The sequence below is a fragment of the Bombus terrestris genome, chromosome 9, assembly GCF_910591885.1.
Source record: "Bombus terrestris chromosome 9, iyBomTerr1.2, whole genome shotgun sequence".
NCBI classification, from domain to species: Eukaryota; Metazoa; Arthropoda; class Insecta; order Hymenoptera; family Apidae; genus Bombus; species Bombus terrestris.
In genome coordinates this window covers 12,966,597-12,993,292 of record NC_063277.1, presented here as the reverse complement: position 1 = coordinate 12,993,292, position 26,696 = coordinate 12,966,597, and the positions used below count along the sequence as shown (strand labels likewise).

The 26,696-nt window shown below is 35.1% G+C and overlaps 7 protein-coding genes across 12 annotated transcripts in view; 2 read left to right on the top strand and 5 right to left on the bottom strand.

Annotated features, from left to right (window-relative positions):
- Positions 1-6,182, bottom strand: part of LOC100642848 (solute carrier organic anion transporter family member 74D) — an 85,412-nt gene extending 79,230 nt beyond the window's left edge. For both annotated transcript variants that reach the window (XM_048408318.1, XM_012311675.3), the window contains exons 1-2: positions 4,841-6,182; positions 3,038-3,074 (exon numbers count right to left, since the gene is read on the bottom strand). The gene's annotated coding sequence lies outside the window, so the exon portion shown is untranslated. The remainder of the gene's footprint in view (positions 1-3,037; positions 3,075-4,840) is intronic.
- On the top strand, positions 3,983-19,910 carry LOC100648520. 2 transcript variants are annotated; one of them, XM_048408322.1, is made up of 4 exons: positions 3,983-4,300; positions 19,213-19,357; positions 19,430-19,501; positions 19,588-19,910. In XM_048408322.1, the coding sequence occupies exons 1-4, from the start codon at positions 4,272-4,274 to the stop codon at positions 19,717-19,719; spliced, it is 378 nt and encodes a 125-aa protein (XP_048264279.1). In that variant the 5' UTR covers positions 3,983-4,271; the 3' UTR covers positions 19,720-19,910. The 2 variants fall into 2 exon arrangements, with proteins under 2 accessions (XP_048264279.1, XP_020720113.2); XM_020864454.2 differs by lacking the exon at positions 3,983-4,300 and adding an exon at positions 18,684-19,005.
- On the bottom strand, positions 6,523-7,391 carry LOC100644298 (splicing factor 3B subunit 6). The gene is made up of 3 exons (XM_003397565.4): positions 7,226-7,391; positions 7,005-7,123; positions 6,523-6,908 (listed from the first exon to the last, which is right to left on the bottom strand). The coding sequence occupies exons 1-3, from the start codon at positions 7,256-7,258 to the stop codon at positions 6,683-6,685; spliced, it is 378 nt and encodes a 125-aa protein (XP_003397613.1). The 5' UTR covers positions 7,259-7,391; the 3' UTR covers positions 6,523-6,682.
- On the bottom strand, positions 7,455-13,652 carry LOC100645331 (probable elongation factor 1-delta). 4 transcript variants are annotated; one of them, XM_012311670.3, is made up of 9 exons: positions 13,466-13,623; positions 11,285-11,419; positions 10,126-10,599; positions 9,252-9,350; positions 9,008-9,080; positions 8,743-8,930; positions 8,356-8,425; positions 8,162-8,287; positions 7,455-8,081 (listed from the first exon to the last, which is right to left on the bottom strand). In XM_012311670.3, exons 2-9 carry the CDS (start codon positions 11,375-11,377, stop codon positions 7,927-7,929), a joined length of 1,278 nt encoding a protein of 425 aa, XP_012167060.2. In that variant the 5' UTR covers positions 11,378-11,419; positions 13,466-13,623; the 3' UTR covers positions 7,455-7,926. The 4 variants fall into 4 exon arrangements, with proteins under 4 accessions (XP_012167060.2, XP_012167061.2, XP_012167063.1 ...); XM_012311671.3 differs by lacking the exon at positions 13,466-13,623 and adding an exon at positions 13,259-13,414; XM_012311673.3 differs by lacking the exon at positions 10,126-10,599.
- LOC110119152 (chromatin accessibility complex 16kD protein) lies at positions 13,977-15,022 on the top strand. The gene is made up of 2 exons (XM_020864453.2): positions 13,977-14,135; positions 14,392-15,022. The coding sequence occupies exons 1-2, from the start codon at positions 14,001-14,003 to the stop codon at positions 14,785-14,787; spliced, it is 531 nt and encodes a 176-aa protein (XP_020720112.1). The 5' UTR covers positions 13,977-14,000; the 3' UTR covers positions 14,788-15,022.
- Positions 15,011-16,085, bottom strand: LOC125384603 (transmembrane protein 199). The gene is made up of 2 exons (XM_048408321.1): positions 15,668-16,085; positions 15,011-15,602 (listed from the first exon to the last, which is right to left on the bottom strand). The coding sequence occupies exons 1-2, from the start codon at positions 16,083-16,085 to the stop codon at positions 15,349-15,351; spliced, it is 672 nt and encodes a 223-aa protein (XP_048264278.1). The 3' UTR covers positions 15,011-15,348.
- On the bottom strand, positions 15,974-17,217 carry LOC100646627 (biogenesis of lysosome-related organelles complex 1 subunit 5). Its single transcript, XM_012311667.2, has 5 exons — positions 17,170-17,217; positions 17,035-17,089; positions 16,849-16,931; positions 16,491-16,679; positions 15,974-16,403 (listed from the first exon to the last, which is right to left on the bottom strand). The coding sequence occupies exons 2-5, from the start codon at positions 17,051-17,053 to the stop codon at positions 16,236-16,238; spliced, it is 459 nt and encodes a 152-aa protein (XP_012167057.1). The 5' UTR covers positions 17,054-17,089; positions 17,170-17,217; the 3' UTR covers positions 15,974-16,235.
- Positions 19,911-26,696: the final 6,786 nt, after the last annotated feature.

The following is a 26,696-nucleotide window of genomic DNA, read 5'->3' as shown; positions in this document are numbered from 1 at the left end:
CCGATGCGGTAATATGAATTTAGAAGAGAAGATACGAGGTGAGGCAGGGAATTTGTAACTTTCCATTTGCTCGATAATTTTGCTACTGTTAACGTAACAAATAACGCAAAGGGGAGTATAAAATAAGCGATGAACGATAATGATACAGAAACGATACCTAGTTGATGGCGATTCACAACTGTCTAAATTCAATAATTCAATACGTTGAACTGCGGATGATCGTGTAGTATTATATTGTCCAAAGTCCAAACAAAGTCTGAAAAAGAATGGAAACTATAGAATCTGTATTTCAAAATGCGGTATCATCTAAAGCCAATGACTAATTACGACGAACAAATTTACAGAATCGAACGAAGAACGTCTGGTCTTAAACAGTTTTAATTTGCCTCGCAACCGAAGATTACAGTGTCATTCAATGTCTGTGACGAAGCATTTTTCACGGTCTAACAACGTCTGATCGGGTACTCTCCATTGCTAGGCCTGACCTCGAACGAAACGATACGCAGAATCGAGAGAATCGAACGATACACGATTAAACTACGCGGCCAGATCTACGCTACGTATAAGCAGAAAGGTTCAGTGAACGGGACATCGTTCTACAATAACGATAAGGGCTTTGCATATGCAGTACCATCGCGTGGCTGTTAATAGAATAGGGTGACGGAGGGTCTTGTTCTACGTCGATGGAACAAATGAAAAGAAATGACGGCCAAGATGAAGATAAATGGTTCGCGGTACTAGACTCGATCTCCTAAAAGTAACAGAGGCAAATCAGCAGAACGAATCAAACGTCTCGACGCGTCACTTCACAACATGTAAAGTTCATAACGCACGAACGACGACCTCGTTCTGCTTCGCGTAGCGTGTTTCGTTCGTAATTTCACTCGTTCTTTTCCCTATCGCGCCAATGATTGCTCGATAATTAATATTAATTCCAAACTTCGTCGTGTCGACTATCATTTGCTTGACAAACATCGACTCTGCAATTCTCTTTTAAGCGAGGTCGTTGATGTTAAACAATGTTAGAGTAATTTAAGCATGCATATGTGTTTGTGAGACTCGTCTGGAATTTTGATACATATAATTAATTGACAACGTGGAAGATTAGAAAATGGACGTTCGTCGTGATAGGAAAGCGTGGTCGTGTTCACACGGAAGATCGACTGGCATTCCCGACGGCCGTTTAGTTAACCTACGCGGAATTGCCGATTAGCCAATTCCCGCCGATGCAAATGACGCGGGATCGTACGACCGCCACTTCCGACGTATTATGTAGATATTCACGAGGCGAACGGAAATTTTGGTGTAGAAAGCTTCGCGTCCGTTCCAACCCGTCTCGCCTTTGAATATTTTGCGTTTCAAATCGCAACCGTGATTCATTCTACGCGAGTAGAACGCCCCTCTAAGCCTCTACCAGAAACTTCGTGGAATTCTTGAATTTTTATAACGCGCGCCGGCCAATGCGGACTTCCGTGAACCGATAGATCGGAACGTGAACAGCATTCTACACGAGCTAATCGGACATCGAGCAATGCATTGGCACTGTTCTCTGCTTTAGCGTAGTTTTCTAGAAATTACACAAATAATGTACAACTCGCGATGTATACGAAGAGAAACGTACGACAAGAGGTCATCTTTTCCTTCGCCTTCCACGAAGTTAGCCATATTTTCATCTTCAAAGTGAATTCTCTCGTGAAACTAACAGTACGTCGGCGATAGACACGGATTCATCTTGAGTCCTGCACGCATTATAAGGATAAGTGATACGCCGACTGTTGAACGTGTATGTGTAAATACATGAGTCTCCACACGCATACTGCAATGAGATCGCATTGATTCCGCCGAGATAGGACACACGGTGGTAAATGAAACCGCGAGTCCAGGACTGGACGAGTTCAACTGGCAATTAGATCGGACAATAACCTTCTATCAACGAAGCTAAGGGTTTCAACTAAATTGCAACACGTTTACGCTCGACGCGGTGGACGGAGTAATCGTCTAACGGCGATCGATGGAATAATTTCGAATTTCGTGTTCCAGAAACAATGTACATCGATAGTAGGACAGATTGAAACGGTGTTGAAAGAGAAACGCGACGACGCGTTTAACGCGCGTTCATCAGTTAATTACGCGAAAAAATAGTTAAGTTACTTTCCGCATGCAACCGACCAAGCCACTAATTAGGCATAACAGCATGCGATGGAAACACGACACGTGACTTGTGTGTGCGTGTACCAGCACATTTGTTTTCTACGTACCGTTCTTTTACTCACGATTTCGGAGCAAAAGGTTAAGGCTATTCGTAAGCCTCCGAGAATTGTTAACAAAATAGCAGTGATAAAGAAACATAAAGCGAATAATACAAGTTTAAAATACAATAAAACGTAAAACATTATTATATAAAATATATAATAGATAACGTGAGAAATTGAAATTTAAAAAGAAAAAGTTTTGTTTTAAATTCTAGTACGTTTTATATATTTATCATAAGGTGCGAGTGTCCAAATGCTAATGAACGGTAGTACATATCTCTGTTTCGTTGCTCTGAATTTCAATTATGAGATATTCTCACTCTCATATTGCTCGTTCGTTTCCCGATGTTGCCAGATTCTTACAGAATTGTAAATACATAGGCCGAATTTTTCTCTAATATATATTGCTATTTTATATTTAAGCAATATAACCTCGTGCATTTCGTACATTGTCTATACGAGGTACAAAATTTTTAATTTACTGTCTAACAACCTGTTGAACAACCTATTTAAGAAAGATTAAGAGTCAGTACATTTGAATTAATTTTCTCATTGATGGCACAATTATATGATTAATGATTAGTTTTCTTGAATCTTTAAAAATATTGTCGGCGTTTTACTAGCGTTTGCTTCACGACCTACCCTATAGAATTACGGTTTAACCCGACATCACTTCGCATATTAAGGTATAACCTATGTTCGAAACGTATAACGCAAGGCCATAGTATAACCCTAACGAATAATCTAAAGTTACAAAGTAGTATGGAAGGAAAGTCGAGACTCACCACATTGCTTTTCTCCAACGACGGACGGATGCTCCGGCTGTAATTAAAAAAAGAAATGGTTTTGTTAAAGTACGATGCAATACGAGTAACACCGCAAGTAATATTTTTAAATTGCAATACGATGCAATACGAGTAACTACATATACGATACATATACGATGCAATACGAGTAACTACAAATAATATTTTCAAATTACCGCCATCTATCTATTGACGCCATCTACACTACTATTTCAAGAGAACGTTATTCTTCAAATAAAGTAATATGATTCTATACGATTCTTAGATATACATACAGAATTCTTAGATATCTACCATTCTTGTCGTATAAAACAAGTCATAAACAAGTTATTCAGTTAGATTGTTAGATCACAATTCCCTACCTGAGAAACTCTCATATATTTTGTTACTACGTACAAAATTAATATTCAATTAGAATTACAAAACAGTGAATAGTCTTTTTAATTAAAAAATTTACATCTTAATCTTAATCGTAAATCCTTTGATGAAAGGTATATACCTATAATTCAAGTATGTTTCTCACTACCTTTTAACGTCATGCAATAAAACGCGTTACAACCTTGTGCTGTTGTATAGATTATACATTGTCGATGAAAAATCGCTTTCACGTATTTCAAAGCATGTAACAAATCGTATTGTTACGAACACTCATGTACAAAACACTCCGATTGGTTATATTTAACAATCTACAAAAGCTCAATAATTTCGCCTTCCACTTTTCAATTTAACCACGGATATATTACAGACATTAAAAATTTCTAATGTATAGTTAAGGTTGCACAACCCACTTCTAGGATTTACGCAAGACGCGACATCTATGATCTACAGAATTGCATACAAAGCTTAAGCCTCTTAAGGCACCATTTTTTTGATCATCTTACTTTAAACAGTTTAATGCTTGACGGTTTCAAAAAGCGATGGCCAATGAAACGCGATTTGAATAAATAACGAAATTTTAAAAAATCGATCAAGGTTTAATTTACTTGTGCCGTTGCAAGATCTTCAAATTTCTTCTAAAACCGAGTGTATGAAAGAGGCTTGCCCCATTATTTCGAGAACAAAGTTCCTCGGCATTAACGTGAAGAAGAGCAACTCAAAAGCCGGTAGCACGACGACGTATTTATCCAGACAGCAGACAAACATACTCACTTAAGTACCTGGCACCTGCTCACTTTCGTATACTTCTAAAGGACTACAAGGGGATCGTCACCAAATGAAACTGCATATAAAGCCAGACGAATGGTAAGTTTTTAATAAGATTGTAATCTATCTTTTTACATGATATTTTTTACAATTTCTTATAAATATATAAACATCCATAATTTAATTATGAGTTTTACCAAAAATGACATTTACCAAAAGATAGGGTAGAAAGTAATTTGTTACCTTCAAAACAATCACTATCATAAAACTCGAGAATATTACTAAGCGACATATCGAACAAAGAGTTGTATCGATATATAACCAGGTAATGGTCCACCATTCGAAACGTCAATCATACGAGCTTGTCATCGCTTCAATTTGATAATTAGAATTCCATTGTCGCAATGATGCATTACGATATTTGAGAGCAAGCTAACACTGATAGAGGCTCACGTGAGTAGAACGAATTACGTTCATACGAATTGCGTGAACGCGACTACGCATAAATAACATCGCTGTGTGTACGCAAAGTGTACGGCGACTGTGACGACAGTGGACACAGTTGATCGCGTGAATAAACACACATGACACATACATACAGACAAGTATACTTATATGCATGTATACACGTACTCTCACCTCGATACAAATCGGCAAGCAGGCAGCAGGCCGTCACAACACGACGGTCGTCGCATCCCCTCCCGCCACACCTCGATCGTCCTCTTCACGTTCATTCATTCCTCCCCCACGCGACGCCGTTGTTTCTCTCGAGCGACGTTCGTGTCAGCAACATTAGCAGACGACACACCATAGTCACCCACTGTTCGGCACTACACACTCACGTACAATATTAACCAAGTAAAGTACGATGTTGGAAGAATCGAGCGCGACAAACCGAATCGCATCAACCACATACGATAATACTCAGAGGGACCGTGACACGAGAAATCCATCAGAACGACGCCATTCCTCCTTCCATACTGTTTACATCGTGTCGAGGATTGAGATACGGCGAAAGGAAATCGCAGGAATGTACCCCGCACTCACGAGTCACGGCGTTATATTCGATCTGACTGAAACCGCATTTATGTATTTACACCGGTGATTAAACAACAAAACAAAAATAGTCTCTTGCGTGCTCCGTAAGATCGCGCTACTCTTCAAGTCTGACGTCTCTAGGCGGCGTGACGTGAACACGGCCTAACATACGTAAGGCCATTAATAGAGGAACAGCAACGACGAGGAACAACCAACAGTACCCATACGTGAAATGGCCAATATCGTGAAGAAAACTATCGTAAATTGCTCGTGGAATACGTGACACATTCTCAAGGCCATCCGCGAACGTCTTGCCGGCGGCTTCGCCGTTACCACAGCAGTCGAACGACATTTGAGCAAGTCTCATAGTATCTCAAACACTCAGACTGGCCGAAGTATGATGAGCCGAAGTCAACGAATAAATGGAGAACACCCATAAGAATGCCGCACTATAAAACGGTACGCCGCGACAACACGACTAAACGGGCTAAGCGGGTTTTCGCTTTCGACTGAAATCGAATGTCCTACCGGCTAGCCGGTGACGAGAACCGTATATGAGTTGCGTACGTGTGCGCACGCGTGCATCGTTGTGTATGTGTTGTGATACACCGTACCCCGCGTTTCTACCAGCATCCAGTATCCAGTATCCTGACAAGTAAACGTAGCCCTGTCGAGCTCATATTACAAAACGCTAGTGTCGACAAGATGAGTCGACCGATTAAATTACAGGTGACACGCGCGTACTGCACTCGATAATGACAGGTGCATCTTTTTACTTTACCTTTATGGAGGTCACACCTCCGCGTCGTCATAGATGTTTCGGTCGTAGCGTCTGATTCCTTCTGACCTCTCCAATGAAAATTCATAATTTTGTTTTAAAATATCCTTAGGATTACAGGAATACTAGAATTCTATATTTTTAGATTTTATATTCAATTTTTATTGTTACGTATATCTAGAAAAATCGAAATGTTTCGATCATTATCATAAATCTCGACGTAACTTAACATAAATCACTTAACTTCAATATATTCCAGTGAAGAGTTTTAATTAAGGCTATAGCTATCATCTGCGAGGTATATGGAAATAGAGGAATGCTACTCTACCACTGACTGTGAAAGTTGTATTAATTACAGCCTTTTAATGCGTCGACATTTTTTCGCCCCGGTTTTTATATCTTCTCGGGAGGGGAGCAAGAAATGATTGCGTTCCACACGAAAATACTTACTGTGGGTCATTGAACTTCTACAACTGTACTAAATGATGCATAAAATCAAAATGAATATGGTAGATAAAATCGTTTATTGAATTATTTGTCACATATATATTTAAAACAATATTTATTTTACAATGATAATATACAAAGAAAAGTTTCTGCAAGTTAAATAGTTTATATCACAAAATGGATTATTTCCATATTTCACTCTATTTACAAGAGTTGCATTATTTTTTTTCCTCGTTCAAATTGTATTTTGTTTTTAATTTATCTATTTCTTCCATCTTCTTGTCCACATCAACCCGTTTAAATGCTTTATTACTTTGATAGTATAAAACTACTAGATATCTATTACAAACATTAAATCCACTTAAATGATCGCAAGCATTTTTTGCATCAAATATATCCTCGTAAACAACAAAAGCTGTTCCTCTAGTTTCGGCAGTATTACCCCTATAGCAAAGAAATTCATTAGTCTCAGAAACTTTTTATGATACAGTGTTAAAAAAATATATAATGGTATAAAATGCGATTAATATAAACACATACACTCTGATTTGTCTGATAGCTCCATATTTGCCAAAAATATCGTACATTTCTTCAGCGGTAATTTTATATGGCAGATTCCTTATATATAACACCCTGTTCACTTCTGGAGGCAGCCTTACCTAAGAAATAAGAATATGTTTTTGTACAATAACAAACAAAATATAGGTTAGGTCAACGACACTTATGTAGCAGAAATTTTATATAGTCGTATATGTATTTACATTAGCTCTTCGTTGAAGCATAGCCATAGTCATCTTGAAAATATAATTATTTCTTTATTCACGACGGGAAATAAAAGCACAGAACCGACAAACTGGTTTTTTAGCGTCAAAACAATTTCAAGTTGTTAGAATTGATTTATGTGTAGCATATGCTACTAGAGAGCAGCACTGTATCTTCCCATTCTACGAATAAAAGGAAAGGATTTAAAGAGTACAATAAAATAAGAAATTAAGTTGACAATTTTTATTTATAGTAACAATACTCCAAAACAAACAATTAAAAATGGTACTAGTACTTGGTATTACATATATACCTACAATATTGTTAATGATCGGTATCATTGATAGCAAATGAAGTATTCCTACTTGATATTACAATTTTATATGTCGAATTATATTTAAAACATTTAATGTTTATATTTTTCTTTATAAAGAATATATCGATCATACAACCACAGTTTAAAAATTTACCCGAGTATTTTTAGAAACGATTTGATAAATTGACACATCGAATATTAAAGTTGGAGTACAATAACTAGGTTTTTCATTTTTGGACAGCCGTGTTTAATATAGAACACGTATGTAATGTATTTACCAAAGTAGATATTGCTAGTGGAATGAAAAGATGGCACAACAGACCAATGCCTGATTGCAATTAGAACCGTCAGATATTTTTCTACGAAGGAAACTTCGTTAATATTTTATACTTTATTAAAAGCTGCAATATCTACGCTTTGTACATAATCCTCGATTTCTTGAATCTTTTCTGTAAGCCAATCTACAGAAACTTTGTCGTCTTCTACGACACACGAAATCTGAAGTTTGTGAATTCCAAAGGCAAGTGGAACAAGTTTTGCTATAAAAGAATAAATATTTTTAGTTTTGACTCAAATTAAAGAATCAAATTTATTATTTTATATACGCTTAATAACTTACACGCTCCCCACAAAAGACCATCGGTTTCGATCTTTCGAACTTCCTCTTCCATTGCTTTCATATCTGTTTCATCATCCCACGGTTTTACGTCTAATATGATATTTGACTTTGCAATCAGGGCTGGCTCTGTAAATTGTTATTATATAACACATGATGTAATTAAATTTGAAGTACAAATTCAATCTGCGACTTACTCTTAGCTTTCTTTGCAGTATATGCAGCCAGTCTTTCTTCCCTAATTTTTGCAGCTTCTGCATCTTCTCCCTAATAAGTCAAGTATTTAAACAATTTACAGTAAAGATCATAAATAGCAACATTTACATTTCAATACTTGTACGATAGTGTTTGTATTGAATTCGTGTGATAAATAGAGAATTATAGCTGAATGTATTAGTATTCTGGGAATATCTGGTGTACTATATTTCGTAAATGTCGTATCATTTTATCACTTTTGCACCCTACTTGAAGACACGTGTAAAGTGTACTAAATGTATAAGTATCGTGCAGAAATGATTTTTAATATTTATGTAAATAGAAGGAGATTAACTTCTTAGTGTGTTCCACTATTTCTGCCCACTTGCCTCTGAATCTGAACCGAAAAGATCAACATCTTCGTCGTCATCAGCTTTTTCTTGTGCTGGTTTTGAAGCTGGTTGAGGTTTAGCAGGACAAACTGCTAATGTTGGAACAGCAGATATGAAAATCTTGTCCTCAAGAGCTTTTACACGTTCCTCCAATTTTTCAACAGCATTTTGTAGTTCTTGGAAGACTGTTGATGAAGATTTGAAATATGGCAATTCCTATACTACTGATAAAATAATTTAATGTAAACGGTGTAACACTCACCACTACATTCTAGAATATCCTTTTTATTATCATTTGGAGTAGTGAAACCAGCAACAGCTGCAATATCATCCATCTGTAAAATAAAATTGGACTGCATTTAAAGTTAAAGTTATAAAAGGAAATACTCATTCTTATTGAATACTTAGATTTTATGCCCATCAATTTATATTAATATTGCATATTGTATTAGTAAGCAGGTTTGAAAACTCGTTATATAAGGGTGTGCAAAGAGTGCAGTACTCACACACTGTAAAGACTGTTTAATATGTTGACGAGCCTTGGCAACCTCATTGGCTAAACTTCCACCAGCAGATAGAATGGGACTAGCAGTTTGTTGATTCCCCTGTATCCAGCAATATTAAAGATCAACTCAGACTAAACTGATTGTTACAAAAAATTCCATATCACACCTCCACTAAGTTCTATAACTAATGTTATCCAAATTGAAATAAAATAAAGGTTTATATTTAGATTTCTTCTTGTAAATAAATTTGTATATAATATTTGAAAAGCTTTATTTTATAAGTATACATCTTCAATAGAGTTAAGTGGAGATAGATATTTTAAATGTTTAAAAAGTGAATAAATAATAAGCATCACAAATAATTCTTTTCTACAAGATAAAAAGTTAAAATAAAAATATTTATTATCACCATATAAACATATTGTTAATAAGCTTAAGATCATGACAAATGCAAACATTCCTAATCAGAAGCACAGACGCATTGTATTCCCCATTTTTACACACAAAAAAAAAACAAGCAGTGTTCAAGTAAAATAGGATTAAAGTAAGATAAATATGTACAGTACTTTTTTGGTGTTCATACAAGAACTATTAAATCTAAGAATCAGACAACAATATATATAACATATAATATATATAACAAACAATATATATCTGAAATTTTCATAAAATAAATGTCATAAAATAAAGTAAATGTTTGTATAAGAGAATAAAATGATGCTATCTTTAGTCAATTTTCTAAGTGTATTTTAATAAGCAGTATTTCTATGATGATTTAGGCAATGAAATATATTACAATGAACAAAATTAAATTCTATAAGTATTGCATTGATGCACACAAAACATTAAAGAACAGATGCATGACAGTATATACCTGAATAGGTAACTGCTGCTTATTCCTTATTAATGGAGTAACATTTTCTTTTACTTCCTTAGTATCATTTTTTTGTTTTCTATTTTTATGTCTTGTATCTGCTTTATTCTTTTTCTCTTTTACTTCTTTTGTATTATACTTTTTAGATGCATCATTTGAAGAACTAGTCTCCTTCTCTTTCTCTTTTAAGTCATTTTTGATATTGTCAGACTTTTGCTTTTCTTCTATATTTTCTTTCTTTTGTATATTCAATTTTTCTTCATCTTTATTAATCTTTGATGCATTTATTTGACACTTAGAATTCTTTATATCATTTGAAATATTCTCAGAAATCAATAACTTATTATCTTTAGATTTTTCAGACCTTGTTTTAGTCAAAGAGTTACTATTCAAAAAGGAATTATCTTGACAGTTATTAATTACAGAAACTTCAGATTTAAGCGAGCAGCTTTCCATAATTTTATGAGACACCACCTTGAAACATTAAGCTATGCAAGAAAGAACTCGTATTTTGTTATTAATAATGTAAAATACAAACTAATCGAAGCATGTCTTTTACATGCTTGATTTATGTTGTTACTACAGAACACAACTGCACAAAACTAAATACCTTGAGTAAAGAATCCATGCATTCAGAAATTCATTGAATGTATGAACATATAAAACAATACATCATACAATTATAGTTATAATTAAATAAATAGAAAATCACATTGCTTATCTTATGTTCTTATTTTTAATATTATTAATGATACTTATCACAAGAGTTTTGTGTTAGAAATGAAATACAAGATTAGGTAATCCATTTGAACACACAACTAGAAATGGGAATTAAGTTCTCAAGAAAAAAATAAAATTCCCAACACCTCATAGAATTACAAGAAGATAGAATCTTCCCTATCACCAGATATTCCCTGAAGTGTGTGTTAAAGATGTTAGTTTTTTTGTTAGTACAAAGAAAAAGTACAAGGTATAACAAAAAAGCAAATATTAACTGTGGATGTTGGGGCTGACAATAACGGTGAAAATGAATGAAACTTAAGATTTATTCTGTTTAAGAGTTTGTATGTTTAAAACATTTACCCTACCCCTGTTGGCAATCAGTTTTATATCCAATAACATTAATTCAAGATTCACTGACGATGAGAAAGATACTCACCTTGGCCATTCTTTCAAAGTACAATCGTTCTGCCTTGTCATAGGATGGTTTGTCAAACCATACCTTCTCTCGTGCTAATGCTGCTTTCTCCATGGTTTAGATGATATATTCAATAATAAAGATGCAAATAAATTTCTGCAACATGAAATTTTATTCATTTCACAATGTTTTGAAATAATTTGACACTCCAATATGTTAGACAGTATGAATGTAGTTTTCAAGAACTTAAAAACATTTGAAAACATATATGGAAAATAAAAGAGTACTAGAAAATTTTAGTCGGTTATGTTTATTAAAAGTACAAGTTTTTTGTTATGTATATAGTATGTAATAAAAGGATATACAATATTGTACATAGTAATAAAAGCCATTGTGTAACAGTATAAATGTATCAACAATTAACAACTTAATAGGTAACAATACAAATGAATATCATAAATTATCATCATCACTACTAAAATATTCAGATTTAAATTTAACTTTACTTAATATTTTACGACTAGGAAGCTCTAATTTATATTTTTGATTAATTATTGGTTTTTCGTCTGATTTATTTTTTATAGTATCTAATAAGCGAAAAATTTCCCTTTCTTCTTCTGTTTTAATCACACATGGGTATATCTCCGATGCTTCAAAATATCGAACAAATGCTTTAAGTTCATTAAGAGAGGAATGAGTAGAATAACATACATTGAAAGTTCTTTCTTTATTTTTGTCCCATTCTCCTATTATGCTAGTATCTTTCTTTCTCCATTTCATTACAGACGGGATAACAGTTAAGATATTTGCATTGCTTACATCACTTCTACAACGCAAACCTGGCGAAGATATTTTTTTCTTGCAAGCATGAATTGGAGTACTATCTGGGTCATTTGTGACATAACAAGATAATTGTGCAATATGATAATAATTTTCAAACACATCATTTCTTACATGTATTTTCATATCTAACATTTTTGACAGTTCTACAAAAAGAAATTCAGAACCGTATGTAGCAGAACATTCCAGAATAACAACATTCCTTGGGTCTTTGCTTATCCAATTTTTAGTAATTTCATATATTCTACGCATACTTTCTTGTCTACTAGGGAAAACAGGATAGTCAGTACTTAAAAATGTTGTATCTAAATAAATTTTAGTAAATGTTCTAGGTATCGATTTAGAATCATTACAATAGTGCAAACCTTTTAATTTTGGAAAGTCTATTGGATTGATGCGAAAATCACCAGTATATAACACTGATATATTATCTTTTTCGAAAAGAAACATCACAGAACCAGGACAATGTCCTGCTGGGATAGAAGTTACACAAATGAGGATGTTTTCCTTATTCTCTGTTACGTATTCTATAACACTGGGTATATTAATGCCTATTTCTTTCACACAAGAACTTTTAAATTTAAATCTACTTTCTAACAATGCTTTTGAAATAGGACTGCAATAGAAGCATTTTTTATATTCATCTATATATTCAAAAAATGTATCTGATAAACCATGCATATGATCAGAGTGACAATGACTAAGAAAAAATATGGAGGATGTTAAGTTTTCTCCATCAAAACGATCCACTGAGATGCCCGGTATCTCCTTAATAAGCCCAAGAAAAGTTGACATTCTGATAGGTATTTTGTTCCTGTAATTTATAAATTCAACATCAATTATGTCAATATTTGTTTTAGAGAATATTATATTTTAATAACAATGAGTGCAAGCATGTATGTAAGCATACAAATATAATAAAAAAAGAAAGATACGATAAAATAATGTTACACATATATCTTTAATTCACAAGATGTATGAAATTACAATTAGAGAAAGCGATACAATAAAACTATTACAATAAATAGTTATCACAAATAGAAAACAGATGTTCGTAAAATGCAAGGGTGAAGATCTATATAATAGGTTATAGATATGAACTGAACATACATTCTATGAATGAATAAAACAAACTAAAAGAGGTCGCTTACGAACCAATGGCCCAACAATCTGAACAACTATATATGAACAATTAGTTAATTTTTCACTGAAACATTATTAGCCCGAATCCGCCATGTGCCGTATTGATCGATTAATTCGATGGTTATATAGCAAAGTACAATTACTTCGACCTCCGTTAATACTGCAAACCAGTTCAGTGTGCATGTGGATTATATACCGCTAAAATATTATTAAATATACCTTGACTCGTTACAGATTGTCAAATTGATGCAACAACTGTCTGCTCGCCAAAATTTCGGTACGCCGCATATAACGTGCCAATTGAAAAGAAATAGAAACAGCAATGTTCGATCAGTGAAAGAAGATGTCACTAGAGTACCTTATTACTACACTGTTACTACCAACGAATTCAATACACGATTGCTTTTTTAAAGCATTTCAAAAATAATTCTTTAATTTTGTTAATAAATTGCTAAATAAAAATGACCTAATCATTTTATTTGCAATATTTATTGTCAAAGAAAAACGAATAATATCATATGGAAAATTTAGATTGTATTAATTGTTTGATATTATAATTATTTATATTCTTAAAATTTAATAAAATATAAAAAATTAAAAATAGGATTTAATCAAATACAATATGTTCCCGAATTTCGTGTCAAATAGTTATATAAAATGCGAAATTCGAAAATTGGCGGCAATTGATTAACATACGTTACTGCCGTATTGTTAGTTTACGTTCGGTTCTAGGAGAAATTGATTTTCCGTAAAAATGACTGCGCAAGGATCACATGCTAAAATGAAGGAATTACGTTTACCTATGTCAAGGGTAAAAACGATTATGAAAAGTTCTCCTTATGTTGATACAATCGGTCAAGATGGATTATATTTAGTCACAAAAGCTACGGTAAGATTAATGTTTAAATATTGAGGTTAGGTGACGCTTAAACGTGATTATTCTATACATTTGTATAGCTTCCATATTTGTTGTTTCGCGCGACAATTAAAAATTCTCACTTCCTGTGTGTTTTACATTTATAATATTTATTAATTAATTGTTTAATATGCGTTACATTCAGACTATGTCACCTATATTTTAGTTTATACTATGCTTCACCTCTCATAATAAGTACGAACAAACAAAGATAAAAACAATTTTATAGGAACTATTTATACACTATCTAACGGAAGAAGCACATTTGCAAAACAACAAAGGGAATTCTTTAGACTACAAACATCTGGCAGAGGTGGTACAAACCAATGATACATTGGAATTTCTCAGGGAAATAATGCCAAGGAAGATCACAGTCAGGCAATTCAAAGAAATGATGGCTGCCAAAAATTCACATAGTAGTTCATCAGAGAGTAGCTCAGACTCAGATAGTGATAGTGAGTCAGATACTGATTCTTGTTCTGATAGTGATAGGAAAGCAGAAGATGACAACTCATCAAATAGTGAACAAGAGAGTGAGGCAAAAGAAAATGGTAAATGTGATTCTGCCAGTGACAAAAGTGAAGCCAGTGATAAAAGTGACAGTGAAGATGAAACCAAAAGATAGGATAGCTAATATCCACTTTCATCTATATTTTCATAAGACAGGCTCTCTGATTATTTAGGAAATACCTCAAACTTAGTTGAAAACAATATACCATTGTGAACTTTACAAACATTTGGTTTATATCGAATGTTTAGGCTATTTGCTTATTTAATGTTTTAAATTAAATATAAATAATAATTTTAGATGTTTAACACTATTTTTATATGTATTCATTAAAGACAAATTGAACATTAAATAGGATCTCTTTATTAATAATAAAGTACATATAGACTTTGTAGGTAAATTAGGAAAAGAATTTTAAGAATATGTACGAAGTAAAGTATATATTTATACCTTGAAATGCATTAGTCCAAAAAGCATCTTGCTGCCTTATTATATAATACAAAATAAATGCATTAATTTTTCTATGCTGGGTTTCTAGCTGTATCACAATAGAATTTTATATACCATTTTATATTTTGCACATAATTATAATTTTCTTCTTTATTTTGTATTTATAAATATTGCAAAAAGACATTAATATTAGGAGAATTTGTCTTGATAACAATAATTTATGAAATTTTATTCTTGATGAAATTTTTTATGTGGTGGAGCTGTTGAAGCAGCATCATATGCATCTTCATTTAATTTAATTGCTAAGAAATAAATTTCAGCCAAGGCAATAACTAATGCACAAATTATACCTAATAACAATCTAAATCCAAAGTCTAAAGTTCCTACTATTAATTCCAGACCTACAAATCCAAAGGCAAAACCTGCTAGTACAGAAAATATAAACTGTGCAACAGCTATGAGTTGTTTATTTATTTGTTTCACTGAAAAGATAAAGATATATGTAACATATATGGGAAAGAATATTTTTTTAAGTTAAGGATCTTACTTTGATAGGAGATAGTATCCTCTGGTAAATTCTTTGTAGTAGTATCTACATTTTTGGTCATAGCTCTATATTTCATAGCATTTTCTTGTGCTTTCAGTTTCTGTGTTCTAGCTTCCAACTCAGGATTTCTTGGTGTAACTTTTGGAGTTGGTAATCTGATGTCATCTTCCTCTAACAACTCGTGTAAATAAATACTTTCCATATGAATGGTTCTGTATTCTTCTAAGTATTTGTTCAACCATCTTAGATCATCCAATTTTAATAAGATATCTTTCTGCTTATCTTTAGTTGACTTTTTTAAAGCAATAATAGTAACTGGAGTACTATTAGTCTTCTTCACATTTTTGCAGATGAATTCTATTAATTTCTTATTTGGTTTGATTTTAATGGAAGGATCTTCTATTGATTCAACTGGCATTCTTATGTTTTTTAGATACAAGTGTTCTATTATTAACAAAATATATTGTTGTTAGTGTTTATACATTAAATCCAAAATTGGTACTATTTTATGTTATACGTAATCACAAAATACAAAATGTATTTGTAAAATATTGGTACGTAACAATGTTTATGGTGTAATGTGTAACTTTCTTTCTAAGTCAATATAAAATTCTTTTATTTCATTCTCTTTTTCTTGAAAAGTTTGATTTACTTTCTCACAATTTTCACTCATATCATTAACAAACTTCTCCCATTCTAATTTCCTTATTTCTCTATTTTCTAGCAATGCTATATCCTAAAAAAATTATTGAATGTTCACATTAATGACAAATATGAAAATATTTAAACTAGAAAAGATTCAGTTACTGAAAATGATCCATACACTGTCAAAATTTTGTTCTCTTTGAAGAACTCTTTCACACATACTCAGGGCAACATCAACATTTGCTTTTAAACTTGGTAAATGACAATCTCCGAGTTGTTCTGTTCGATCGAGTTGACTTTCTTTTAAATCCGTCGAATATTCAAGTATTTTGAAAAGTCGTTCTACTTCTCGATCATCTCTCTTTTCCTATAAATTTTAGGTTATGCACGATAACAAATTATTATCAAGACATATACGAAATGATTAGTCGATCCTCTGAGAAAGATAATACTTTTGTATGGTCTTCTACGTAATTACTATCTTTTTCTCTCATGGAAATGCAGCTATCGATAATAAGAACACGGGAACTTTTTACCTGAAATTCGCGAAGAAAGAATGTGATTTCGCCCTGAATAAATGGTCGATGATCGAATAGTCGGCTCCAAATCTCACCCGTGTCTATGAAAACAAGGTATCATCAATTAGATTATGATAAATAGTTATAAGAATAAAGCGTATACTTAGAATTTACGTGTTTATAATTAATCAGAGGATGTCGCACCTCTAATAATGGACGCCATGTTCTTCTCGTGAGATCAGTACATCATTAAACTGTCCTATAAATACAATTTTCATGCTTATCGCGCATAATATAAAATTTCTTTTCTTATTATTTCATATTGTACGATTTATTTACTGTTTCTTTCACCGTATGATTAGTCATGTTATATTTTAATTACAAAAATATGATTTCCTCTTCCTTATCAATTGAATACATTCGCAAACTATTTATTATTATTCAACGAATAAAAAAAGGGGAATTATAATACTGCCGAGGTACAAGATTAGAAAGGTTAAAAGTTTCTGGAACAATCTGGAACTGCTCTGGAACACGGATTAAATTATCAGGCGACGAGCAGGTGGTGCATTACAATAAATTTCCAATGAAATATACAAGTGGAATGAAATTACAAGAAATTTATTAATAAGCACAAGGTTTCCCATCAGCCATCTGGAGTGCATTTCAATCAGTTGGGTGATCCTTCATTTTAAAATGTATTTTCAATACATTTGGGCGCGATATTGCCCGAAGGACTTTCATTTTGTTTTCAGTTTTAAATTTAAGTACCTAACTCACATATTCCATTAGAAATATACTTCCTGTTTATTAATTATCAAGTACTGTAATATCATCTGCAACGATTTCATTAAGGATATTTTGTAGGTTATCTTTGAAAATGTCTTAATCAAAATTTTGTAATATTCTTTGAAATAAAAATTACGAATTTTAGATTCTACATTTATCGTATTTGAATACAATTTTGGAAATGTTGTAGCGTTTACAAGTGAATAATTATCACTTTTTGTATTCGAAAAGTTACTTCTTAATCGCGACGATTACTAAACTTTCCTTCAGTTTCTCTGTTAAGACAAATAACTCGCGCTGCTGCAACTGTTGTAGGGATTCTTTCTTCCTTTCTTTTTCTCGCCATTTTCTCTTGATAAGTTCGAAGACCTTCCGTCTTAGTCGCGCGCAAGAGAAAGGAAAGTAATTACAGATAGGAAATTGCTCGAAGAAAATGAGCTTTCCATTGGATCCTGTGATGGATTGACGTTTAAATGAGAAATAATTATTTGTCGCTTAAATGATGAATAAATTTGCTCGATTTCGACTAAACTTACGAGATTGTTGTTATATTTAGAATGCCTAGACTTTTTTGCCAATTAACTTGAATTTTAACTTCGCTATGAAGCTCTTGGTTCGTCAATTCTGATTTTTAATACTTTCAAAAGATTCTTTGCGGCAGTTTAGTAATCAGTTAAGTTTGAACTAGCTTTTCTTCGTTAGATTCTATAATCACCTTTGCTTGCAGCAATATATTCTTATCGTATTGCCTTTTAAGGATGTTTCGAACAACAGCTCGTCATAGTTTATTAATAATCATTATGGAGAAAATAATCGTACGAATAAATCGCGGCACTTATAAAATAGTTGAAATTTGAAATATTTCCCAACGTCAAACCACATAGATTATTTGCGAACGTTGCAATAAATATTTGATCATAATGCGTTTGCTTGTGCTTAAAAGCTTAAAGCTTATCAGCCTGAAATTTTCAACGTACCCCATTGTTAATATAGATTATGTTAAATGAAATATTTCAAAAATAAAATCGAATGTTGTTTTATGCTCACCGAGAACGATGCATCAGTCGACGAAACGAGACGCGCATTCGATACCGCTTCCTTTTCTTTCTCGCGTTACAACGCTACGCATAACTCGTCGATGAAAAACTTGAGACATTCACAAGCTATCGCGAGCACGACAATTGTATCGTGTGACCAAACATGCATTGGATGCACCGATGGTAGGGATATCTGTCCGGTATAAATGAAGTATTCCCATTCGATTGTTCGTCTGTTTCGCACGATTCAACTAAGCTTGTATCGATTTCGACCAACGAAACATCGTGAAACCGCAATGGATCGTTTCCTGCCCTTCGTCCTGTTGTTCATCGTTTTACGGTTTACAATGTAACAATTCGCTTGTATAGTCGTTTGGTATTTCGTTCTACTAAAGATAAATGTTAGAAAGAAAGTAAAGATGAAGTCGTCTTGAAATTACTGGCAGATAATTAGCGTTATTTTGACAATAGTATTCGAAAGTTTTGATTAATGTTAATGTTTTTAAATGAACGCTGATACGATTAATAATGGTTCCTTAATTTCGAACTTTTACAGGCAAGAAGTCGTTGAAGAGGGAGGTTGCAAATGCGCCGTGTTTTCCAGGCAAATATCAAAACCAATCATTGAACGCGCTCTTCTGTATAATGTCACGTGCGATAGCGAAGGGCAGGAGAAGTGTCAACAGTTGTGCGTTGCTCTGGTCAGTAAATAATCATGTATGTTCGATAGCATGTCTGGCGAACGTCAAAAAGATATGCGTAATTCTGTGCAGGCCGAGAGCGCGAGAGACCAAGCACCGCAAATGATTTGCGAAAAATTAAATACGCACGTGGAGAACCTGCACGTAAGTTTGTTTAAAAGATCAAGTTCAAGAAGAGTATCTCAAGTTGATATTTAACGATGCCGACGTAAACGTGAAATATATTTCAGGTGGCAGTATACGCGAAAGTGTGTGACGCGACCAGCTGGAAATTCACTGGTTTGAAAGCTGCGGATCCAATTTGTTGCCACGAGGGGAAAAGTACAGCTTGCGAAGAACCACTCCCGGTGATCGAAAGTTAAATGAATCCATTGGAGATTATTTCGTAATGCGTTGGTTAGTCCGTTGTGAAATTTTATTTAATCATTTGCGAAACATTTATTATTTTATCGCTAATTAATAATCCAGTTCGTTGTTGTAGGAGCATACATAAATGTTTAATTGTTATTAATCGAATTATGGAAATAAAGTCGAAAGCTAGATATAAATTAAATTGATTGGCTTTGGCGTACGTAGAAATCAAATAGAAATTACATCGCGCCATGCTTGAAACCATTTTTCACACGTTTCAATCTACTATTTCACTTCTTTGAGATCTTTGATTTCAATGGACGTCAAATATCAAAGAGTCTTCTAAGAACAAAATCGTCTTAAAAGCATTAAACGCTTCCTCCAACCCACACCTTTCTCGCCTGAATCTTGAAGATCTTTGGAACGATTATACTCGTACGCAAACCATCTTTCGAGGTAGTGCCAGAATACAAAGTACGTCTCACCAATTCCAGATATCTTCTATTTCGTCAATGGTGTTCCAGGATCTTCGTCCCAGGCCATTGAATAGATGGTTTGTTATCGCTCCCTTGACTTCCTGCCGATGAATCCTTCGTCGTGACTCTCTATATCGACCTTGCCATCCCAGAAAGCCATTGTGTACCCGTGGTTTTGTCGTCCTTTCTTCTCCCGATTTAATGACTCCACCATTTTCACACAGTCTCTTCTGTTTGTCGTTTGCGAATTCACTCAATTTCACAATCGTTTAACGCAATTTTTCCAAATCTCTTTTCGCGAACACGTTTGTTTCGTCGTTTTACGCCATGTTTATTAATCGTCAAGTCCAAACTCTAGCTATTTATTGTTAACCAATTCTAGCTTACTTTGTTTGAGGTTGCGTGGTTTACACGGAGCCTGAGACGCAATGGGAACTGTTCCGGGTGTTATATGTTTTGTGTCCCATCACACACTGACTTGGACTACTCCCTGAGTCCTAAGGGAGAGAGGATACGTCGAGAACGAGAACAGACTACTTTGTGTTGCTAGTTTGCATGGTATCAACATTGTAGAACATAACACACGCGCTTTGACTATTTGCATTGAGAGAGAAAGGGAGAGAGAGAGAGAGAGAGAGCAAGAGCAATTTACCAAAAGTTGTCCAACGTAATGACGTGTTGTGTATTGAACTACTGACGCTTAGATACGTACATTATAATGCAGGCAATTAATATTAGCAGCAACTTGCAGTAATTTCGTATTTTATTTGAAAAAGGAAAAACTTATAATTCCCGATGAAGTTTGATTAATATTGTGTACACTTGGTGAATTGTAAAGCGGTTGCCATTCCCTCTATTACATGTTGGTCATTCTCGAAATGCTGCTCGATATTCTATTAATCAGTTGTCAGGTAATTTCCACTCATCAAACATCCTTAATCAGACGATTGGGAATGGTACACACCGGTAAATCTATTCACGATAATTTGCGTTTCATATCGTGTATATTCCTTCGCATGAGCACTACCGATCGTGCAGCGCGCGTCATTCTACCACAATTAAACAAAACGGAAATTGAGGTAACTAACTGTGAATTTCCGCTCCTATCTTCTCCACGAGCCTTCCTGAATATGCACGTGTGTGTACATTATGTGCTCTTTCCACCCTTATCAGATTCGAAATCATTTCCTTTCCGTACTAACATTATTTTTTCACGGCGAACGTTTCTTTTCTCTCTGTTTCTTACTTTTTTTTTTTTTTTTTTTTGAATTAGCAACACTTGAAGTTTCTAGCGTAACTTTCGCAAAATTAAACGCATCCAAATTCGTAGCTTTCAAAGTCAAACTCAAATTCGACGTTTTCGATAATCTAAACTTTCCCACGATATGCTCTACGTGATCAGACTGCGACGAGTAATTAAGGTTGCATCTGAAATTGAACTACCGTGTTTTACGAGCGTGTTACACATCATCGAGATACACGTCCGCTGAATCGCTAGATTTCCTTCATAGTTTCATAAGAACAAATAAAGACGCGTCTATGTAAGCTATTAGAAAGAAGACAAACTTGGCTTTTCCATTTGCCGTAAGATAAATATCAATCAAACGTGAAATTCACGGTGGCTTATCCAATAAAGTGTGACGTATTCGAATCGTCGGAGTAACACCGACACGCTCCCGATGGGTGAGCTACATTTGCGTAAATAATTCTGCAGCGATAGGATAATCAATGCAAGAGGATTACGATCTACATACATCGTTAGTTTGTTACCGGGGATATTAGTTTCCAGGTGTTGCCGCGCGTGCGAATGAACACAAAGGCCATGAAACGATAGAAAGACAACGACTTGCGAGAATACGTGCCACGCGATGCAACTATCTCAATTTATCAACGAAACGAGACTCGTGTATTGGAACTTCACTTTGTTTCAGCCAGTAGCTGATTTTGATTTAGATGCTAGTTCGATTCAGAATTACATTGTCCAATTTCTCTAATCGAATGGTAGTGAAATTTCAACAATTTTTAAACGTCTTCGTTACTCAATTAACAGCGAGCTTATCGCGTATCGGATGAATTTCACGAATGTAGCTCCGATCCAGCGCTCGTTTACCTCACCGCAAATCGTATTGTCATTCCCATTAGTTGAACAAGTAATTTATCTCTATTAGCGGCGTGTCAGCCTGTGTTTAAGATATCGATGATCTTACACATCGTATTAATCCGATTCGTAGGCTTTTGCCCTAAATATCAGCGTTAATATGCGTAATATAAATATGAGCGAAATATAAATAAAAATAAAAGGCGATACAGAGGACCTTTTTACATTTATTATTTAGAAACGTGAGAACATTTTTATCACATTCTCGTCTATGCGAATAATTTTATGATTTATTCTACGTAAACTTCGTTCTTCCTGTTACATAGTAATTTATACAATCCAACTATCGATTCATTCTTCCATCAGTGAATCGAACTTAATATTGGGCAACGATTCCCGTTCTCTATTCCTGATTGCACACTGTTTCTATCTTCCTTGCATTTCCCATAGTTTTCTCGATGTATTTCGATCCCTTTTTCCGCTCGAAGGCATTCATTATGTCTGGCTCTGCTGGTGACTCCGAATTAATGGACCGACGCTACGTGTTTCAAACGATGACGTCGGACGCTGTTTTAGATTCTGGACAAATTGCCTTTTAGCGAAACTTTTTGATGCTTTCACAGATTCGTGAATACGTGAAAAATAGGTCAACAGATCTTTTTTTTTTTTTATAAATATTATCCTGTGTACTGCTATTCGCTCATTAACAAATTACTCATATGTCGTCAGGTAATTCCTAATCGCGATACCGCTAATGTACGTGCTTCACCTTCCTGTTACAGACCACCAACTACACGACACGATGTGCAAACACCATCTTAGAGCCCTTAAACCAGCTTAATCCACTGCATGCCTTTCACGCCTCCTTAATGTCGCTTCAGTTCGTACGCTACGGTTGTTGGCCTATATGCGGACCTCTCCACGCTTTCGATGCTCAATTATGCCACGTTACTGGTAATCACTGCGGTATTTGACGAGCAAACATCTTTTTAGGAATATTTTTGCCAAGATCTTCGGTGGCCAGAACTTCGACGAAGGTAAACGATGAATAAGTAGAGCGACCAAGCGGAAGTAAAGTCATTGCTAAGTTCCTAAGTTCTCCCTCCTGGTTAATATAACCAAAACTGATATTATGCTTGTGCAACGTGGAAGCTCTTAAAGCGATCGTTCCATAAAAGAGAGTACAACCGCGTGCTGAATATTACGCGTTCATCTCGACAAAATTTCCTACGTAATCGAAGTAGCGGAAAAGAAAAATATTTCTATGTTGGAATACGATAGCGGACGGTTGTCGTTTAAAGTAAACACGAACGTTGCAGTAAATGTGTGATTGCGTTAATAGAGCAAGAATAATTTACCTGAGCACGACGAACTTTTGTTCGCGAGACTTCTAATACGATGGTAACGTCGATGCTGTGAAAACTTTCTAAACAAGTAGACTAGTATCGCGTCAACGGCTTCTAAATTGCACCCTAATGCTCCTTAGCAATCGTTAAAACGATCGCGTTATTAGTTGAGTCGCATGAAAATTGTCACGATACTTTTCTCTTTGGTCGATGTGAGATTTGTTAGAAGATGTCGCGTCAGGTGTATTCGGTCGTAATTATCCTTGCTTAAACCAGCCCTCGATCGTTAAGCCACACGCTCGCTGTCGCGTCACGATACGTAACATTCGTGTAACGTGACGTGCAAACACTAGGTTAGCCGCCTTAAGCTTGCACCAGACTGTACAAGCTTTCCGTGTCTCCTCGATGCCACTACAGATCATACGTTACATGTTACTTGGGGCGAAAACCAGCGATGCAACTATATCTACGACCTCTGGAGCCCTCTCGTATCTGACAATCACGAGCAAAGGTGTATTTATGCACGTATGTTTACCTATTAGCGACGTGTCGGCGTAACAGCTTTGCCAGTCGAGATTACGATTATTAGCTGCACTCGGTGATTACTCGTTGCCGCGTCGTTTGACTTATCGATGTGAAATCCCACGTCGAATGACGGCGTACACTTCGTTGCGCGATGGCAAAAGTTGGTCGAATGAAAAGCGAAAGAGAGGAAACGAGAAATAGAAAAGGATAGAGAATGAAAAGTAAGGGAAGAATGAGAAATTATCGCGATTTGCAGTTACAGGAATACTTGATAATATTTCACGACGTAATGATCGTTTGATGAAACGAGCGAATAATTTCCTAGAAACGAAGAGGAACGTCGCTCGGTGAATCGTGTATCGCGATAATAATTGGTTAAAGAGGTCGGTGGATCGGGCCGCAGGAACCGGAAGACCGTGGTTTAGCACGCGAAACTTGGTGGCTCTGCTTATTAACTTATTGCGTCTTCTAAGTTCTCGCTAAACTGATATTAATTACTGTACTCTCCGGAGCTCTAACTTCGCCTGGCTTGTTGTCGCGTTAGTCCCCTTTTCCTCGACCTACTTTCAAATTTCTCTTCCTTTTATCCCTCGCTTTCAACTTCTTGCACCCTTCTTAAACGACCCTTTCACGCTTTCGAGGGTCATTCGAGATACTCTGCAACAATCGGAGCAACGTTGCAGAAGAAATTTGCAACGGAACGACGGTGAATGCATCGTCGATCGAAGACACGGAAAATAAGGATGAAAACAGGAAACGACATCGATATTAATTCCAGCTTTTCTCGATAAATTGCATCGTAGTAAAGTGGAAGCGTTGACTTTGCTTTTCGAAGTAGCAGGTATCTGGGTCGAATTACACGTATAAACGAGTCGCGTGGAGGGATAAAGAAAGCCAGGAGGGCGCTGCGAAACCACAAAACCAATAGTGGCGTGCAAGCATCTTTCACCGAGAAAATATTTCCCACTAGACGCTTCTCCGAGAGTCTTATATACGATCGGAGACCCGACACGAGTAAACGTGATTCTTGTTCTCCGGCCAACACGTCCCTCGAGATGAACGAAAATACGCTGGATATTTAATACGGCAGACAGGCTGTAGACGACTGATTTGTGCCACGGACACCATCATCAATTCGGGAATTATAGATGTGCGCCGAGTTTTTGATCGCTTTCAAGTAAAACATAGAGTAGAGAGTTAACAGATCGTGTCAATCTCTGTGAATTAGGTCAGCTACAGAGACTGGGAGTTTTTTAGCGAACTGTATCTTGTTAATCTATTTGAGAAGATCTCAGTTGGGAAAGCAACAACGTTACGTAAAAGAAGCGAGACAGGAGTTTGAAAAAAGTTACTGAACTCGTACGCTTTGATACCGTTTCTATCTCGGAGATGTTCGCTCCGTTGTGTACGAACATACGAATCAGTTGACGCGCACAGTGACAAATGTTCCGGCGAATTTCAATCAGGAAGAAGATTTCGACATTAATTCCAGTGCGTCGGTCATGTCGAGGTGTGTAATAAATTCGTTTTCCGGGCCCGGTATCGATGCAATTTTCATCCTTCGTCTGAAATGCACAGCTCGTGTCGGTGAACGCATGGTAAAATAAACGTTCCGTGCGATTTTCACTGCACGATTGATCCGTGATCCCATTGATTCGACTGAATGCGGCACATTGAAATAACATCCACTACCATCGTCAATTCAGCTGGATACAGGGAACGGTATTATAAACCTTCCGTCTGACGATCGTTAACTATTTCTTGTTGAACAAAAGGATTAAAAGAAAATAGAAAAAAAAAATAAAAAATGGAAAAATCAGAGGGCAAACGGGAAATATTTGGAAATCTTTACAAGCGCGAGAGAGTGAAAAAGCGAAAAAACGGAAACGTATTTCAAAGGATTGACATTTCGAACAGTCGTCACGTTATAACTTATTAATAGAATTTCACATTATCGGATTTATCCTTTGCAGGCGTGTTTAAAACGAGAGAAAAGAAAAAATAAATATCCTTTTACCATCGATTCATAAAAGCGATCACGGTTAATTGTTAACCAACGTATAGATACTTTTATCAAGCGTTTTCACAGATTATTTCATGGGTATTCATTCAGAATAAGTAAACAGTTTAAATCATCGTCGAGCGTGAACCCGTTACCTCTGAATTTTACATCGCGTCGAGAGCGTTTTATTGCACGCCTGTGTAAATTCGTCGTTTCGCTCGGTTTTAATGGTCCTTTAGAAAATATAAATTACGCCCCTCGGTCGTAGCATAAATTCCAGCCTCTCTCTCTCTCTCTCTCTCTCTCTCTCACTCTCTCTCTAACATGGATCATTTGTTACGCTCTACCATGATAATACGTCGATATTATTAAATTCTATTAATTGAATAATTAATTTGCTAATTATTTGATGTTAGACATTAACACACAGTAATTTAGAACGCGCAATTCGGTTTCTGTTAATGACGTACAACGAAACCTATTGCTCCAGGGGAATATCGTGTATAAATTCGTCGATATGCTTGCTGGGGAATAAATCTGG

What these genes read in the sequence shown, in the direction of transcription:
- LOC100644298 (XM_003397565.4), bottom strand. Translation starts at nt 7,258, where the DNA reads ATGACTATGGCTATGCTTCAACGAAGAGCTAAT. An exon ending in TGCTTCAACGAAGAGCTAAT is followed by an intron (nt 7,124 to 7,225) that starts GTAAATACATAT and finishes CTTATTTCTTAG; the next exon opens with GTAAGGCTGCCTCCAGAAGT. An exon ending in GCTATCAGACAAATCAGAGT is followed by an intron (nt 6,909 to 7,004) that starts GTATGTGTTTAT and finishes TCTTTGCTATAG; the next exon opens with GGGTAATACTGCCGAAACTA.
- LOC100645331 (XM_012311670.3), bottom strand. Translation starts at nt 11,377, where the DNA reads ATGGAGAAAGCAGCATTAGCACGAGAGAAGGTATGGTTTGACAAACCA. An exon ending in ACTTTGAAAGAATGGCCAAG is followed by an intron (nt 10,600 to 11,284) that starts GTGAGTATCTTT and finishes TAATGTTTCAAG; the next exon opens with GTGGTGTCTCATAAAATTAT. An exon ending in TGGTCTTTTGTGGGGAGCGT is followed by an intron (nt 8,082 to 8,161) that starts GTAAGTTATTAA and finishes ATTCTTTTATAG; the next exon opens with CAAAACTTGTTCCACTTGCC.
- LOC110119152 (XM_020864453.2), top strand. Translation starts at nt 14,001, where the DNA reads ATGACTGCGCAAGGATCACATGCTAAAATGAAGGAATTACGTTTACCT. An exon ending in ATTTAGTCACAAAAGCTACG is followed by an intron (nt 14,136 to 14,391) that starts GTAAGATTAATG and finishes ACAATTTTATAG; the next exon opens with GAACTATTTATACACTATCT.
- LOC125384603 (XM_048408321.1), bottom strand. Translation starts at nt 16,085, where the DNA reads ATGCCAGTTGAATCAATAGAAGATCCTTCCATTAAAATCAAACCAAAT. An exon ending in GGATACTATCTCCTATCAAA is followed by an intron (nt 15,603 to 15,667) that starts GTAAGATCCTTA and finishes TTATCTTTTCAG; the next exon opens with TGAAACAAATAAATAAACAA.
- LOC100646627 (XM_012311667.2), bottom strand. An exon ending in TCTTTCTTCGCGAATTTCAG is followed by an intron (nt 16,680 to 16,848) that starts GTAAAAAGTTCC and finishes TAAAATTTATAG; the next exon opens with GAAAAGAGAGATGATCGAGA. An exon ending in GAGAACAAAATTTTGACAGT is followed by an intron (nt 16,404 to 16,490) that starts GTATGGATCATT and finishes TAATTTTTTTAG; the next exon opens with GATATAGCATTGCTAGAAAA.
- LOC100648520 (XM_020864454.2), top strand. Translation starts at nt 18,863, where the DNA reads ATGAAGTATTCCCATTCGATTGTTCGTCTGTTTCGCACGATTCAACTA. An exon ending in ATCGTTTTACGGTTTACAAT is followed by an intron (nt 19,006 to 19,212) that starts GTAACAATTCGC and finishes GAACTTTTACAG; the next exon opens with GCAAGAAGTCGTTGAAGAGG. An exon ending in CGCACGTGGAGAACCTGCAC is followed by an intron (nt 19,502 to 19,587) that starts GTAAGTTTGTTT and finishes AATATATTTCAG; the next exon opens with GTGGCAGTATACGCGAAAGT.